Source organism: Mustela lutreola, chromosome 9, assembly GCF_030435805.1.
Source record: "Mustela lutreola isolate mMusLut2 chromosome 9, mMusLut2.pri, whole genome shotgun sequence".
NCBI lineage: Eukaryota > Metazoa > Chordata > Mammalia > Carnivora > Mustelidae > Mustela > Mustela lutreola.
In genome coordinates, this window is record NC_081298.1 from 98757595 (window position 1) to 98774877 (window position 17283).

Consider the following 17283-nt stretch of genomic DNA (forward strand, 5'->3'; position numbering starts at 1 on the left):
TGATAAATGAGTATTTTATAAATGAGACTATAAGTATAATGATAAACATGATAAATAATTTTACCTAAAACAAAGTATTGCATATGCTATTGTAAACACAAGCATTGAGCCTACCATTAATATCTATTAATGTAGGTAAACAATACATTTTTGTGGAATAGATAAGTGAATGAATAAATAGAATGATAAAATGGACAAAAACACAAAAGGCAGTCCCATTAAAATGAGGAACAAAAATACTGCTTAAAATCAATGTAATTGTTTGTTATTTTAGATTTAGTCAATACAAATAGAAAACTATGAAATTTAACTATTAGAAAGTCAAAACATTTTGTATTTTACAAAATTATTTTTGAACTAGCAATTTCAAAAAAATTAACTTTGTCTCCTAAAATTAATGGATTCAGTCAAAATGTCGATATTAATTTTATATGTCTCTATACACTTATGATCTTATATATTCATTAGAATTTTAAAATAAAGCAAATCAACTCATCTTTATTGGGGATGCAAAAAATAGGTAATGCAAATTGAACTCTATATTTTTATGTCATCCAGAATATTTCTCTTTGACAGCTATTTCCAAATTGATATGATATCAATTATTTCCAAACTGATTTATAGATCCACATAATCCCAGTCATGTGTGTGTGCATATGTGTGTGTGATAGCTCATGTGCATGTGTGTATATATTCAGGAAGAAAAAGGTTAGAGAGAGGGGGAGGGAGGAAGAGAGACATGCAAAATTTTATTTCAAATAAAAATAGCAAAAAAATAACCAAGACAGTTTTATAAAATATATGTGGAATTGAGTAGAAGACTCCTTTATAAAAATTAAAATATACCTTAAAATCATATTAGCATAAAAATGTGTTTCTTATACAAGAATAGAGAGTGAATCCATGGTAAAAATATAGAGACCACAAAAATGACATGGATATATGAAAATTTTATATTAATATTAGGCAAAACACACTGACAAAATCCTAATTCTTTAGTGAGGAAAATTTAAGTCAGGTCTATATTTCACATTATATACTAAAGGATATTTTGGTATATTAAAGAATTAAATATAAAAATAAACCTATAGGGTAAAGGATCAAAACATAGTGAATATTTACTTACATACAGGATGTGCAAGGCCTTTCTAAAAATAAAAGCAATGCAAGAGAACATAATGAAAATTACTGTTGACCTCATGGACTGTTCATATATCATGTTTCAAAATCAGAAATCCAACAACACAGAATATTGCACACAAAAAATTCTAATGCACTAAGGTTAAAGATGTAAATACTAAACTCTACAAACTAATGTGTCAACTTGTTTAATGAAAGACAACAAATAATGTTGGAGTATATGTGGTGAAATGTTAAATCTTACACAATGCATGTGTTAATCCAAATAGGTGTATATTTTTGAGGGGGTAATGTAGCAATATGGCTTAAGAAGTTTAAAGTTTTCATTCTTTTGGCTATGCATTTTCTCTTCGAGGATTCTACCTACACAAAGAGGTCACTGTAGAACTATTCCAACAGTGAAATAACTCAGCACAAATGTCCAACAAAAAAGAAGCCTTAAGTAAAAGATGGCACATTTGAGGACTGTAGTTTCAACATACAGTATTTTAAGACGTTATTCTATTCATCACAAAATGTGAACCTTAAAGTAACAATATATAAATCTATACATACAATTTTCAATGCCAAATTGATTTTATGAACACCCACGATACACTACCTGTGCATAAAGTAGAAGTAAAATAGCAGAATTTTAAAAGTATTATCACTGCATAGTGAAAATTTTTGATAATTATTTTGTTTTATTTTTATAAATAACCTCATGTTTTCAACATTTTCAAAAAAAGCATTCATTTATAATTAGAGAATAATGGAAAATACATGACACATTAGGTAAAGGCACAAAGCTGTACCTCATATTTTTAAATAATATTTATCTTTAGTATCTATAAAATAGAAATATCTGTCATTGATAAAATAATGTATTTGCATATGTAGTTAATAATTATGTTCTGATAAATTTTCAGTAAGAAACACAATGAGAAAGAGAAATGGATACTATTATTTTTATAGGCCAATGATCTCTGTCAATCTTCCTGTTTTGGTGGAGAATTGTATATAGATTTTCAAGAAAGATGCTGTGCCAAATTTAAAGAAGCATAAATTTGGAATATTGATTTAAAGTCAGCTTTTATCATCCAGTCATTTGAGGAAACACAGAGAGTCAAAGAGATTACGATTTGCAAAAGGTTAAATATTATATTTATAAATAACATTCTTTTACCTTTCAAATCTCAAGATTAGACTCTAAGCAGTTTTTCTCAAAAATTTAAAAAAAAAATTCTGGTTAGAGTTCTGTAGACCATATCGCAAGAGTATGAAATGGATTGACTATCTGGCAACTGGGGAAGGGAAAGAGGTTGAGCATAGTAAGTTCAGGGCTAATGACTCTGTGGTCACTCTTTGTTGCAGGTCAGAAATCACAGTGGAAATAGCTACCACTGAACTGCCATTCCTACTTCAAGAGGAAAAATGAGATCCCCCACTGGAATGGCCTAGTGTCAGCACTTAATTGCCAAAGACAAGATAGGCATAGATACCATAAGAGACAGTAAAGTCAAAGTAGTAATCAAATAATTGGACTCAAAGGACCCGTGGTGTTGTCTACTTGATCATGGTGTCCCTAGGAAAAAAGTACTTGAGTACCAATTCCTACTTGATCAGTATAAGTAGGTCAGATCTAGGTCAAGTGAACAGAAGTATAACCTGAATCACAAGAACAGTGCCATGGCCCCATAATCAATTCCCAGACTTGAGACAGTTTGCAGATCCAGAAACATTTAAATGAAAGGTCAGATCCCCTTGAGGAAAGAAAGACAAAGCTACACTGTCAAAATGTATACTCGAAATCTCTCTCCTAGCCTTTCCCAAAGAGAGAAACAGCTATTTAACAAAGTGACCATGCACTGGGCAAAGTGGTGTAATCAGTTTTGGGGGCTTACTGGAACTTGACTTGGAAGTGACACTAATTCCTGTAGATCCAAAACATCACTGTGGTCTCAGAGTTAGATTAGGGGCTCATGGTGATTGATGGAGTTTTAGCTCAGATCTGTTTCACAGTGGGTCTAGTGGGTCCAGTGGGTTCCTATCGTTCCTAGGGACGTATCCTATCGTTATGTCCCTACTTCCAGAATACATAACTGGAATAGACATATTCAATGACTGGAAGAATCCTCATTTTGGAATAATTCTGCATTTCCAATCACCATGAAAATAACATGCTGTTTTCTCCAGAGAAGATAAGATTTTGTCTTTTGTCTGTGGGGCATTTGTTTTTGTTAAGGACATGCAATAATGGTGTCCTCTGTTTCACAGCACACAATGGTATCACAGGAGGTGTTATTCCATGGGGAAACTTCAAAAGAAATGTATTTCACATTAAAATATATTACAAGTATGGGGACAAAAATAGGAATTATATAATTATTTATGCAAAAACAAGAGCCCATATTATATTAAACCAAGATACACATTTATATACATCAAATCATTAAATATTATGTATTTTTGCTAGAGAAATTTCAGGTCTTCTTAAAAATACATATTAACTTCTTGTTATGCATAAACACTTTGGGGAAAACTAAAGCTGCCTCCACTGGTTAAGAAAATGAACTGAAGGGCAATACTTGATCAGAATGGAAATTTATAAGTTGTTTCTATAACCCATTTCTTCCTTAGAGCTAATATTAATAAAAGAACTGTAAATGCTACCTTCTTTGAAATGTGAATAAAATGTTCAGCCAAGGGAGTACTTTACAATCCTGAGGTATTATTTATATATTAGTGTGTCTGGTACCCAAACTAAATTACAGCTCAGACAAGGGACTGAAAGGTCAGGTTTATTATTCACTTTAGTAAAAATGTAACCACAACACTTGTTTCTACATCAGGGAGTATTATAACCATCATTATAACTAATAATAACAATGAAAATAATACAGCCACAATGTATTTTGCATTTTTCAGTAGACAGTAGGGCTTATAGCTAATAATCATTTATATTTACACTGAAGCTTTTTATGAAGGAGTTCAGAGTGGTTTTCAAATAGTAGCTCATTAATCATTTCAACAAGTTAGTTGGAAAGTTATTATCCCAGTTCAATAGATGGAAAAATTTTATCAAAGAAAGGTCAGATACATATTTACTTGTCCAATATTACAGAAGTAAAGTGAGTCAGTTTCAAATATCTTAGACCTTCTTTTTACCCCTTGATCTAACCACTGGACCAATGCAATTTTGGTCCATACTATGGTTTGACCATCAACCTAAAGTACTTTAAGGCTGACCTCTCTGCTATTACTTTTACAGACCTATAAACACAGAAGAAAATAACAATTTTTCATCTGTGGAGATTATACTAAAAAAGACTCAGACACAATTAATTTATATTTATATTCCTTTTTTAAGTCTTATTAGAAATATTTAACAATGCTGGTGTCAATTTAAAATTATAAATATCAAAACCTTCATAATGAAATGCATAATAATTAAATTTATGCTGAAAGAAACAGGCAATATTTTCAGGGCTTCGTTTGAACATAAGCACATTTAATAGGAGTTACTTAAAAGAAACAAGAAATCAACTTTTAATAATTCCAACCCTTGCAAATAATTAGATCACTAGGAAAAAATGAAAAAACCAATGCTTCAGTAAATGTGACCTGAGAGAGGAGGGAAGAATTAAAAACAAGCAATTTAAACTCAGAATTTAAACTCAGACTGTTTCTTGTTTGCTTTTAAAAATCAGTGAAATTTCAGTGCTTTATCTGATAATACTTAATCTTAAAAGAAGACAGTGAAACAAAATTGTTAACCTTTAATATGAAAATATACCATGAATATGAATTAAATAGAACTGTCTTTCTAAAATAAAATAACTTCAGGTATTTTTCCTCTTTGTCTCATAATTTGCTACTCCAAAATTAATGTCTATATAATTTTGCACTAACCTTGAAAATGACCCAAAAGTGAAATCAGTTCATAACCCTACACATTCCTATTTGGAAGTATATATTTGCTTATGAGGTCCTAAAAAAGAGTCAGTTTTCTTAAACAAATCATCTATATTCACTTTAGCTTGTTTGCTTTGAATATTTAAGTATACTGCAAAAAAATTATTTTTTTAGTTTTTAGGCTCAATGGGATCTGAAGATTTCAACCATTGAAATATTAAGTAAAAATGACAATTATACATTTACACAGGAAATTTTTGTTTTAATATTATAGCTATTTTCTTTAATTTTTTCTTTTAAAATCAATGTGACAAAAATGTGTAATGTAACATTCTTCTACTAGAAGAATTTACATTAAAAAAAAAAAGAAAAAGATGACTCTTCTTGCTAGGTTTAATGATTATATATATCTTTACCCTTCTGAGGTCTGAGAATTCAGTAAATATTTAAAAGACTAAAGTAAAGGAGAGAATAGAACTTTCCAAGAGATGGTGATATGGACATCCAAAAATTCAGAAAACAATCATGATAAATGACAGAAGAAACAAAATTATGATGTCTAAATGGTTTTAATGTCTCCCCAAAATATTTTCTTTTGAGGTAATACATGTGAATTGGACAAGTAGTGTCTACTGAAAAGTATAATTTATATTACTTTAATATCTGTATACAATATACATCTTAGCATTTTAGAAATATTTATGTGGGATATATGGGTCTTTAATTGCACATGGTTGCTTAATTGCAATTGTATTTCAAAGTTACTTTTGTATATATTTAATAAAATCATTTATATATTAAAATATAGAGATCTCATTAGCCTGTACAAAAAATGCTAAATACCATAATCTTATTTAGTTATGCATGTGTTTACTACTTATCTAGTCAGGCATCAGTTATTGTTCAATGTGTTCCTTTTAGCCAAACTTAATTTTTGGACAAGATTTTTTTTTCTGATTTTATAAAAAATTTTCTTACCATTACTTTAACCATTCGTTAGTGCATATTAGTTTTACGGTCCTTTCACTCCCAAACCTTAGGTTTACAAGTATTATAAGATTTGACTTAAAGTCTAACCTCTTACCCTTAAAAAATAATTTATCCACATCCTCATTTGCTTAAGACTTAATTTCTCTTGACAGTGAAAGCATTATTTTTTTAACTATTTAGCAGGAGTATGAACCATAGTGCTTGCATATATTGAGGAGTTTATATTGAGGAGTTTTATTAAAGCAGTTTATAAAAAATCTAGTGATTTTGATACCAAAGGAAGTAGTGTGGTTTTTCTCAACTTTCTTTAATTTACAGCTAAATTTTTAATGGCTTATGGAGCGCCTAAGAAAAACACCATCATAATTTCTCTTTCATTTTAACAATATTAAGATTTTATTAAATTGACCTGATAAATGATACTTCTCTTGGTACTATAAAAAGCAATTTTAATTTTAAAACATATTTAACATTACTTTCATGCTTTTCACTGATCCAAAGTCATACTAATATTTCAAAACTCCCACTGTCTGATGATACACAGGTTGCCAGTGTTTCACTTTGATTTAGTGATTCATGAATCTCTAGAGACATGAAAATTCTGATGCGTCACCAAGTCCCCAATGCTAATATTACCGAGCAACTTCCAATGCATAAAGCTATCTATAAATGTAATTCCTGAGACTAGGATGAGTAGATTTTATTGAATACAGACAAGTCTCAAGAAGAAAAATTCTGAAACTACATGAAGATCACTGGGGTGTGTCAAAAGCTGTACATTCCTAAGACCATAATGTAGTCAGACTTTTCAATTTGGAATCTTAGTAAAATTTTGTCCATGACATGCTAATGTAAACTTATTCTAAAAAAAGTAATTGAAGCCCTTACCATCAATTTAAGATCTTTCCTAAATTAACTATGTCAGGCTTTCTTGGAAACTGTCACTCTTCACCACTACCATTTGCATATTCTAATGAAAGCTCTATTCACAAATAGATTTTAATTGAATCAGATTCAGACAATAGATTTAAAAAAAAAATCAGTCATATTTTAAATGCTCTCAAAGTAACTAGTTACTTGCCAGAATTTAAAAGATACATAAATGTGTTTGTGTGTGCTAGCATATATGCATATGCGCACATGCATGTGTATTATGAAGTTTCCCCTCAAGCATAAAGAAATTATAATGTTCCTCACCTGAGCATGCCAATTTTTATTAACTCAAGTTCTTTCTTTCTCACTGCCAATGAATATAAATAACTCAGCTTTTCCTCCATATCCCATCTTGCCCATTTTGTCCTGAAAATGACCGCAGAGTTTACAAAGTTTACTAGTCTAAGGGATGCTTGGAGTTGGGATATATTGTGCTAGTTGCATATACTCATTTAGTGATGGATCACAGAGAAAGGAAGTGACTAGCCCAGAGTCACACCAAAAATGACAATGTGTAGCTTAAATTCTGCTTTTCGAAAAAGAGAAGAACATTAAGACTATCTAAATATGAAATACTACTAATTTTAGAGAGGTTTACTTCTCTTTTAGAGAGGTTTACTTCTCTTAAGAAGTATGTTTCCTGACGAACAAATTCTGATAACAACCCAAGATTCTTTCACGAATATTTCAAATGTCCAAAACAGAAAGGAACTTTAATGGAAATATATTTCTCTCTCCGTGTATATGAACACATACACATACATACATACAAACACACACATATACACACACATAAATATACGTTATGTGAATATACAAAGCAGAGTTTCCGTTATAACATTTTGACATAATACAGCAGTAGTAAGCCACCAAAATGAAGTTTATTTTCTATAGTTTTGTATTGGTAAAGTATAAGTTAAACTCAAGGATATTGGGCTTACTTCACTTAGAAATCCTCTTTGAACACATTACACTTTTTAGTTCTTGGAAATTAATTTAGTATACTTTATTTATTTATTTTTTTAAGATTTTTATTTATTTATCTGACAGGGAGAGACACAGCGAGAGAGGGAACACAAGCACAAGGAGTGAGAGAGGGAGAAGTAGGCTTCCCACTGAGCAGGGAGCCCTATGTGGGGCTCAATCCCAGGCATGAACTGAGCTGAAGGCAGACGCTTAATGACTGAGCCACTCAGGCACCCTCATTTAGTATACTTTAAAATGCCAATTTCTAAAGTGTAAGAAGAAGTTAATAATCCCTCTTAAATCAATAGTTAGGATCTGACATAATATATTCAATAAATATAAAGTGTTAGAAATGGCCTATACCACCTATTGCACAGCAGTGAAAGAAATAACATCAGCCCAATTACAACCATTACATATATATTTTACTTGATTTTGAAGAATTGTTTACTAAAATATCAAATATTTGGGAAATAAATATCAAATGTCACCTATACTCCTATTTTCCTAATGGTAGTAGCCCTATTAGCATTATGGGATTACTAAATTTTATATCTCAATTAGTTAACTTTTAAAATCCATTGGGTAGAGGATTTCTTTAGAAACCACTTTCATTCTTTCATTTATTTATTCATTTTAAGGTTTCACCAGTTCCTTTTTTTTTTTTTTTTTTAATTCGCAAGAGAAAGTATTCTCTCCTCTCCTATATTCACAATGACTAATTTTATAAAGGTCCTTGCTATTTTCAGTTGATACAACATATCCTAGAAAAACAGGTAGTCAAAATTTGTTCTGTGTAAGTTTAAAGTAAAATTTTGTAGGCAGAATATAGTAACTTCATAATTCTGGTAATACTTTTTAGCGAGATAAAGCTACACAAAATTTCACAAACTATTTTCAAAAGTATGTATTGCAATTCTCTCTCTCTCTCTTTTTTGTTTTGTTTTGGGATTTTTTGCTATTTTCTCTTAATAAAAACTTACTAAGCTTTAGGCAAAGCTGTATCCTTTTGGCTTTAAGTTCTTTCTGAGCACATATTGAGGATAGACAAATTAAATGAGTTCAACCAAGCACACTGCTCCACTCAAGGTATGATGATTGAGATGTAAATATCTGTTAGAATTGTGCCATATATCATATTAATTATTCAGAACTATCTACTCTGTTCTTCTTTTATAGATATAAGAGATTTTTACTGCCTACGGTACTATAATATTCTCCTTCAAAGTATTAGCATAGAATGTGCATGTGGAATTTTCAAAATTATAACTTATAAAGAATAGAGCCAAAGTTATTCACTTATTGAATGTTATATTTGTGTGTTAGCTCACAGGCACCATTCTAATTAGGGGTCTTAATATTTTTATTTTCTTCTTCAATGAAATAGACAAAACAAATATTTTAACTGTATTTAGATTATGGTAACTAAATGTAACTGTTGTATAAGTGGAATTTTCAGTTTAATGTAGTTTTTTTTCAAGGCACTATCTTAGAAAATTAGCATTTAGTGCTAAGTTTTCTAGTTAAATATTTATGGCTTTATTGAGTAAAGTTTGGTGTTTTGAATTTAAAAAAAAAAAAAAGCCCTAACTCATAAAATTATATTATAAATATATTAATGACTATTTTTCTAAGCTATTGATATGTGAGGTTTATAAAAACACCAGATTAAAACTCAGCATACCTCTATAGGCTTAAAAAAAATCATAAACTTGGACAAATCACTCCTCTCTCAGCTTCATTTTATAGAAAAGTTTTCTCAACAGGAGAATTTTTACTCTGTGGTGACAAAGACCTAAGGAGAAGTTATGGTTGTCATCACAGTTTCTAAGAATTTGCTTTTTCTCATTTCTTTGTTCACCCGTAACTATAATAGATTGAACATCCTGTCAAAAAAGGGGGGCAGTTGCTGCAATGTTCTTACATGTTTGTATTTCAAAACAAGTTAACATCATTCAAATCTAGCTTCACTGGACCCCTTGACTTAATGGTCTTAAATGGATAGCCTGTCATTTTTCACTTTTTAGGGCATGGAGAGTTTGATCTACTTTAGCAAGGCTGCCATTTCAATTCTCTTAATTACAATATTTAATTAAATTCTTCATTATTTAATATCCTAACACCACATTCAACTCCAACAATGCCACTACAATTCCATGAATATAAACTTCCCTCCATAAAACATATATAGTCTCAACATGTGTTTTGAAACACGCTTTTATGGAATAAAGCACGCTTTTATTTTGTTCCTATCATGGTAAAGCCTAGGGTATTTGAAAGAATAATCCCTGGAACTGAAGATCTCTGTAAGTTTTAGAATCACTATACTCAAGTCCTAGTTCTTTAAGAATCTTTATTCTTTCTTGGTGATTATTCTAAATAAAAATCACTTTTCTACTATAAAAGTCAAGAGAAAATGAATGGACCTGGATTTTCTTTTTCTATTATTAGCCTTTAAAAGGATCTCAAAATATAAAGAGAACCTAGAATAAAACAAGATGAACTTGTTTTACTAATATTCATGTATAGTATATAAATATCAACCTGTAATAAAAGCATCAAGACTTGTTAAGACTTTCATATAAAATCTTTTATTCTCTTTAATTTTTAAGATCAAATGCTCATACAGGTTTCTTTTAGGGATTAATTATTTGGGATTACTTTTCTTATTTTTCAGTTATACACAGAAAGGAGAAAATGAACTCTGTAAAGAATAGTTCAGTATTCCAAATTCTACTAGGTTTGAGAATATTTCAAACTCAGTGCCTTGTCTGAAAACATTTTCATTAGCATCTGCCTTTAGGACTATAGAAAAACTGGGTATATATTATCAAAGAGCAAATTATTTTTTCCAACTACTATAACTAGTAATAAAAGGAAAAATACTCATTCAACATTCATGAAAACTTTCCTTTGAAAAACTAATCCTCTAAAATCATATATTGAGACAACATACTGCCAGAACTTTCTCTTTCTATTACTTTATTCCAGCAACAAGGCCTTGGCAGTCACGTCTTTGTACTTTTTGATCAACTTTACCACACAAAGAACAATTTGCATCCAGTACTACTTATCAACAGTTTGGAAATCTGTGGCTATTTTCTACTCCTAAGCATGATACTCTAAGTGATCTTTAAAATTAAATAATTAGAAACTGGATCCAAATACATTCTCATGAAAATGAGAATAATGTAACATGGAAGGCCTTCATTTCAAGCTAATGTTACAGAAAGGGAGGATATCCAGAATTCAAATCTCTCTCTCTTTATTTATAAATATTTGCATCACTTAGTTTTGGATAAGTTTAACAAGAATACACATTATTTCTTTCGGGGATGACAGCAACATTGACAAACAGTCCCTGTTATGCCTGTCATTACGTTATTGCTAAATCATCCACAATATCATGACCTGATTTTAGTTGCCAGGGACATAGCCAAAACATGGAATTTAAGTATTATTCTGATTACATACAAATAGCTAGCACTTAAGAAAACCTATGAAAAGTGATCTATGTCCAGTAATTAAAAAAAAAAAAAAAAAATGGAAGGAAGGAACCAATGGAAGAAGGAAGGAAGGAAGGAAAGAAGGAAGAAAGACATCTTTAAAAGCCTAATACAGTTACACAGTAGGCCTCTGACATTCTCTATGCTGGTATAATAACTAAATGGCAAGTAACACAGAAACAGTTATCCTTGTGAGATCCCTGTTGCATGCTTTAATTATAACTAAAAATTTACAACAAAATCAACCCTTGGGTAAATTGCTCTTTGGTTTAAATCTTCATTACCTCCTGGAATTTTGGTAAAATCATTTTGTTTTTAAATTAAGCTGGTCCCTCCTTCTTTACTCCATTACAGAAGTCAAACAACAAGAACCAGACATTAATTTTAGAATGAAAAGAGTTTTGTGTATATGTGTGTTTGTAAGTCCAACCCCTGTATACAAACTGTTAAAAAACAGATGTTTTAACATAGTACTTTATTCCAACTTAATCTCATCCTTGAATGAGCTTCTTTCAAGTTTCAACCATTAAAAACAAAAACAAAAACAAAAACAGTCAATTTCCTGGTGGTTGTAATTTAATTAAGTAACCTTTCACACTGAGCAAAAACCCAAAAGCAAAAGGGTCATTAATCTTTCTAGTGATTAGAGACATCTCTAGAGCTTCAAACATTTACCTCTCCTTCCCCGAAGTAGAAATGCTTTTAGGAGGATCATGGTTCATACCTCGCATTCCCTGGAGCCAGAGATGGTATATGTGCAGGGCCCAGATCCATTAACGGATATATCCATGGTCTCAGAGTTTGTAGGCTTGTAGTCCACATAATACTCCTGTAAAGGGGAATTCATTTGTCTTTCAGACTCTCTGGTCTTTTTCCGCCGCCTCTTCATAAGAGAGTGTTGCTGAAGTTGTTTCATACTGGCTGGGTAGCGTTTCCAAGACACATAGATCACCAAGAGGATCATGGCCACTGAGAGGAACAGAGCCACACTCCCTGCAATAATTTTGTGAAATGAAACATGCTCATACTCTTGCTCTGTGCCAGGAATCTGAAACCCTGGGGAAGGGCTTGGTGTTTCAAGGGTGGGCTGGGTAGGGTCAGATTTGGAGAACGTAGGTTTAGGGATAATCAGAGGCTTCTGGGGCGTTTGGGGTACCAGGTGTGACTTTTCTGTGTTGACCACCTGAACTTCAGAGCAGATATTATATGTTTCCACTGCATCACTAACTTTTTCACCTTGGATATGCTTAGGTCCTGCACATATCATGGTGCTTTCCTTATTTCCTTTGAAATTCTTAAGCCAATAAAACAGAGGACATATGCTCCTACTGCATTCCCACATATTTCCAGACAAAGTGATGGATATTAATGATATCCATGCATTGACAGTTTCCTGTGAGATGTTGGTAAGCTTGTTGGAATCCAAATTCAATTTTTGCAAATTGGGTAGACATTTAAATGTGCCCGGCTCAATTCCTTGGATGTCATTCCCTGATAAATCCAAGTTGTGTAAGGAACTCCAAGTCCATGTCAAGCCTTGGCTAATGGAGCGAATCCTGTTCCACTGTAAGTAAATTGAGCGGAGATTGAAGAGACGTGGAAAATGAGCAAAATTGATCTTGGAAAACTGATTGTGCTCCAAGTGGAGCTCCTTCAACTTCAAGAGGCCAGCAAAAGCATTTCGGGACAAGCTTCGAAGACGATTGTAACCCAAATCCAGAAAGTCAAGATTTCGACAGTCTTGAAAAACTCTTATCGGCACAGTCTTTAATGAGTTAGATCTCAAGTGCAAAATGATGAGTTTACGAAGACCTTTAAATTGTTCCGATTGCAATGTCTGAAGTTTATTGTAGGAAAGATCCAGATTGCGGAGATTGGGAACTGGGTGAAATGTTTTATTGTGCAGATAGGTAATTTTGTTGGAGCTTAGAATTAATTCTTTCAGTCTACGGATCCCTTGAAATGCATCTTCATCCACTGAGCTAATGTAATTATGGTCAAGATAAAGCCATATAAGCTGGTTAAGGCCGGCAAACTGATTGGATTTGAGTTTCTGAATGCTGTTGAACCTTAATGATAAGCCTTGTGACCCTCCAGAAATGTTCTCAGGGATATCTGCGAAAGCATGAGACTCACAGTATACAATTTTGCCATCACATCTGCAGTTCTTTGGGCAAGCTCTCTGAGCCCCTGTGAGCATAACAAGCAGCAGTGTAGGAAGTAGCACTAGCACCACACGCATGCCTCTCAGCTGCGTAATTAAACGGAAACCTACAATATTAAAAAAGAAGACAAATGCACATTGTAAAGCTATTAATATAAATCACCACCAGCTTACTGATATCAGGGACATTTCATCTAGTGTAGTAATGGGACAGTTGATATAAGAACAATGAATTTAACATTTGAAGTCTTGTTTTCTTCAGTGTTGCATGTTTTCTACCATGAGGTTTCCTTCATTCTTCCTTGATTTTCAAATCACCACAGTGCCGTGAACTAAAGAAAAGCCTTCCCGAGTTTCATGAGTTCATATGTTCATCAACACTGAAAAGCACACAGCCTGTCTTATCACTTAATGCCAACACTGTCGTAACAACAATATTTGGCTAGTCACGCTGTTGAACATCAGTATCAAAAGGGAAGAGTACCAAGTCTTCTGGTAATGGCAAAAATGTGACTTAGAAAACCCCATACTTGTACATCTTTCCTAGTTGAGCAAACAAGCTTTGATTTGACAAAAGAGCTTCAGTAAGCTGTCAAGGTAACCCAAGTTTGCGCTGACTGAAATTGTATCCTTATTGCATAATGGAGTAACAATGCATAAGCTCGAAAAAATGGCATTGGGACAAGTATGGGCAGCCAATGAAGCAGGGTATGAAGATTAATAACAGTGCATGGTACTCTCAGTGTGTTAATGAGCATAAATGCTCTCGGCATTCAGGAAGATCTGCCTACTGTGGCTCCCCTGCCCAGGGATATACCAGCTCAGAACCCTAACTACTGATATAATGCAGAACAGTCCAAAGTTAAGATTGTCAAATTCTTATTAAGTATTTGCATAGAATGCAAAATAATCTTGTATAGTATTAGTTTTGCTGTTCTTTTTAATAGTTGCTTTTGCAATTTGGGGCGTACACAAGGAGTGAAGCAGTAGATTACTATATCCCCTCCCCTCCATCCGGACCTGCTCAAATTTCTCACTGACTTTTTTTTTTCCTCCCCTACCTCTATTAACTTCAGAAAACCTGCAAAGTTGTAATGTATTGGCACTTGTGCTGCATTTCCAAATCATTGCATGGTAAGGGACTTCTTTCCTCTGTCAATAGTAGATTTATTATTTCTTAGCGGTGGGGGAAAAAAAACCCTCTGTGTAATTTATTTCTCTTAAATATTCATATTTTAACCAAGAGGCAATCAGCCAAACCTCTAATCAAAAAACTCTCCTTCTTTTACTCAACCAGTTTTTTGTTTTGTTTTGTTTAGTTTTTAATTTGAAACCTGATCTTGCTCTCTGTCCTCTCGCCAGCTCCAATCTCATTGAAATACATTCCAGCTCTTCCAGACAGGAGAAAGGGGGGGAAAAAGCCAGTCACACTTGAAAAAATAAGACTGGCAAATGACTGCTGGAAATTTGGAAGCTGTGTTCAGGATACAGCTTTAAAGATAAAACAAACCCTTGTGCAACCTCTGGTAAAGTAACGACCCCACCCCTACACACAAGCAGTAAAGTGTTAACAATCTTCCTGACAGCGACCAGAAATACAAGCGTGGTTAATATTATCAAGAAATAGAAGCAAACACAATATTTATCTCATGCTCAATTCCCACGCTGTAGAAACACATACAGAAGAGACAGTCTTAAAGATATTTCTCTAGAGTCTGTTTAAGTCCGTGTTATGCATTTACGTATTATGAAAAAAAAAACTACTAAAAGGAAAACGATCTAAAAATATAATAGCAACTATACTGAGTCAACTGGCAAACTCAGAGGCTGCTGCTTTTTGCCTGTTTTCCTGTCTTTTATCAGCTAATGCCGCGACTGAGAATAGGAAGCCAAGAGGATCAGCTTTGGTAAGAAGGAAACAACAAAAGTTCACTTACCCATCCTTTGTCATCCAAAAACGGATCCCCCCTCTCTCAGCTTTCTTCTTATTTGGTCTCTCTTGCTGAAACCACCACCACCTTCATGACACAGTGCGGCTGTCATTCACACCATTCTGATCCCGCATGTGAGCTAGCAGCCCCATACAAACTTCCCCGGAGAGGACAGGCAAAAAATATATATACATATATGAAAAAAAAAATCAGCATGGGGTGGGATGGTGGGGGGCAGGGAGAAGGAAGCCGTTGGGGGGGAGGGGGAGGGCCTCTAAGCTCTGAGGACCATTGTGTAATTCACCAGAGACCCATCAGCAGTAATTGGCAATCTGTGCAAAAAAGCTACAGCCCATTTCGAAGGTAACCAACTTCTCTGTAAAAAGAGAGGTAAAAAAAAAAAGAAAAAGAAAAAGAAAGAAAAGAAAAGAAAATCTTCAGAATACCTGGCATTCCTTATTGTGCTGGCTTTTGCCATTCCCAGATAAAGCAATTCATCCTCTGGATTTTCAGTTCTTGAAGCAAGTAGGCCTCCTGTGCTGTATGAGACCCCAGTTTAAAAGCTATGCAGGCTAGGTTTATCCATTTAGCTGGTCAGGTTTAAAGTGTTTTGTAGCTGTGCTGAGAGGCAGCCCTTGTCTAATTCAGAAGGCTTTCCAGAGACTGATGATGCTCAGAGCTTGTTGGTGCTAATGCTTGAGTTTGTGATACACTGAGTGCCCTCCGCTGGAGAAAACAGATTGCACATTAAAGACGGGAACAAGTGAGCCTGTCAGTGGTGTGCAGCCTTCCCTCTCTCAGAAAGGGAAATTAAAGGCACAGGATCACTTTTTTTTTTTTTTTTCCTCTCCAATAATATATATATTATGAAAGCCTCATGACAAGGAGTTCCATTCAGTGATATCAAATATTAAGTAAAATACTGGCTCTCTAAATATTATCCAATTAGCAGTTTTTAAAAGTTGCCTTGGCTTTTTTTCCCTGCATATATCACAGACTTATTACCTTTTTTGACAGAAACAATTTGAGTTTTATTTTTGTTCCTGTCAGTTTATTTATATTTTGTTAAGCAAACCACGTAGAGAAACAATTGTACTAAAGGGGAAAATATAATTAGATCACTTTTGAAGATAGTCATTTGAAAAATTTTAGATCTAATTTTTAAATTCCCAACTTTGATAATTAAATACATTCTGTAATTTTGCACATCTTACTGAACAGTCTAGATCATTATTTTCTAAAAGTGTACATTCTTAGTCTTAAAGTAGTTATCTTTAATACTATATTGCCCAAATGTGTGGTTATCTAAGAGAGACTAAATGTTACTTCAATAAGAGTATTATTCCAGAGTATAATTGTCAATTGACAATTATATTTCAAAATCATCTACATTAATAATACAAATTTTTCTTATGCAAGTCACTTATAATGTGTAATTCCAGAAAAACAAAAGCATGTGAGTTCTATATCGCTATTATATTTATCTAAAATTTGCAAAATATCCTCAAAATTAGAAAGGAAGAAATGATCAAACACCTGAAATATGTATTTTAAAAAGCCTATACTTTCCTTCACGTTGCATTGGACTTTGAAAAAAAAAATGGTACATCACCTTCAATTTTGTTTCTCTTCTTTAATTGTTTATTTCATAATCATCTGGCAGAGAATTTTTGGAATAATCCAAAAGAATGAAACAATGCAATACAGAGAAAGAATGGTGGATAAGATTACTAATCTAATTTAGCAGGTGTGAGAAGTT

General features: G+C 32.9%; 1 protein-coding gene across 2 annotated transcripts; it reads right to left on the bottom strand.

Moving 5' to 3' along the window:
- Positions 1–2370: 2370 nt before the first annotated feature.
- LRRTM4 (leucine rich repeat transmembrane neuronal 4) lies at positions 2371–16262 on the bottom strand. 2 transcript variants are annotated; one of them, XM_059188193.1, is made up of 2 exons: positions 15971–16262; positions 2371–13700 (listed from the first exon to the last, which is right to left on the bottom strand). In XM_059188193.1, exons 1-2 carry the CDS (start codon positions 15975–15977, stop codon positions 12148–12150), a joined length of 1560 nt encoding a protein of 519 aa, XP_059044176.1. In that variant the 5' UTR covers positions 15978–16262; the 3' UTR covers positions 2371–12147. The 2 variants fall into 2 exon arrangements, with proteins under 2 accessions (XP_059044176.1, XP_059044177.1); XM_059188194.1 differs by having other exon boundaries at positions 15531–16262.
- Between the last annotated feature and the right edge of the window lie 1021 nt (positions 16263–17283).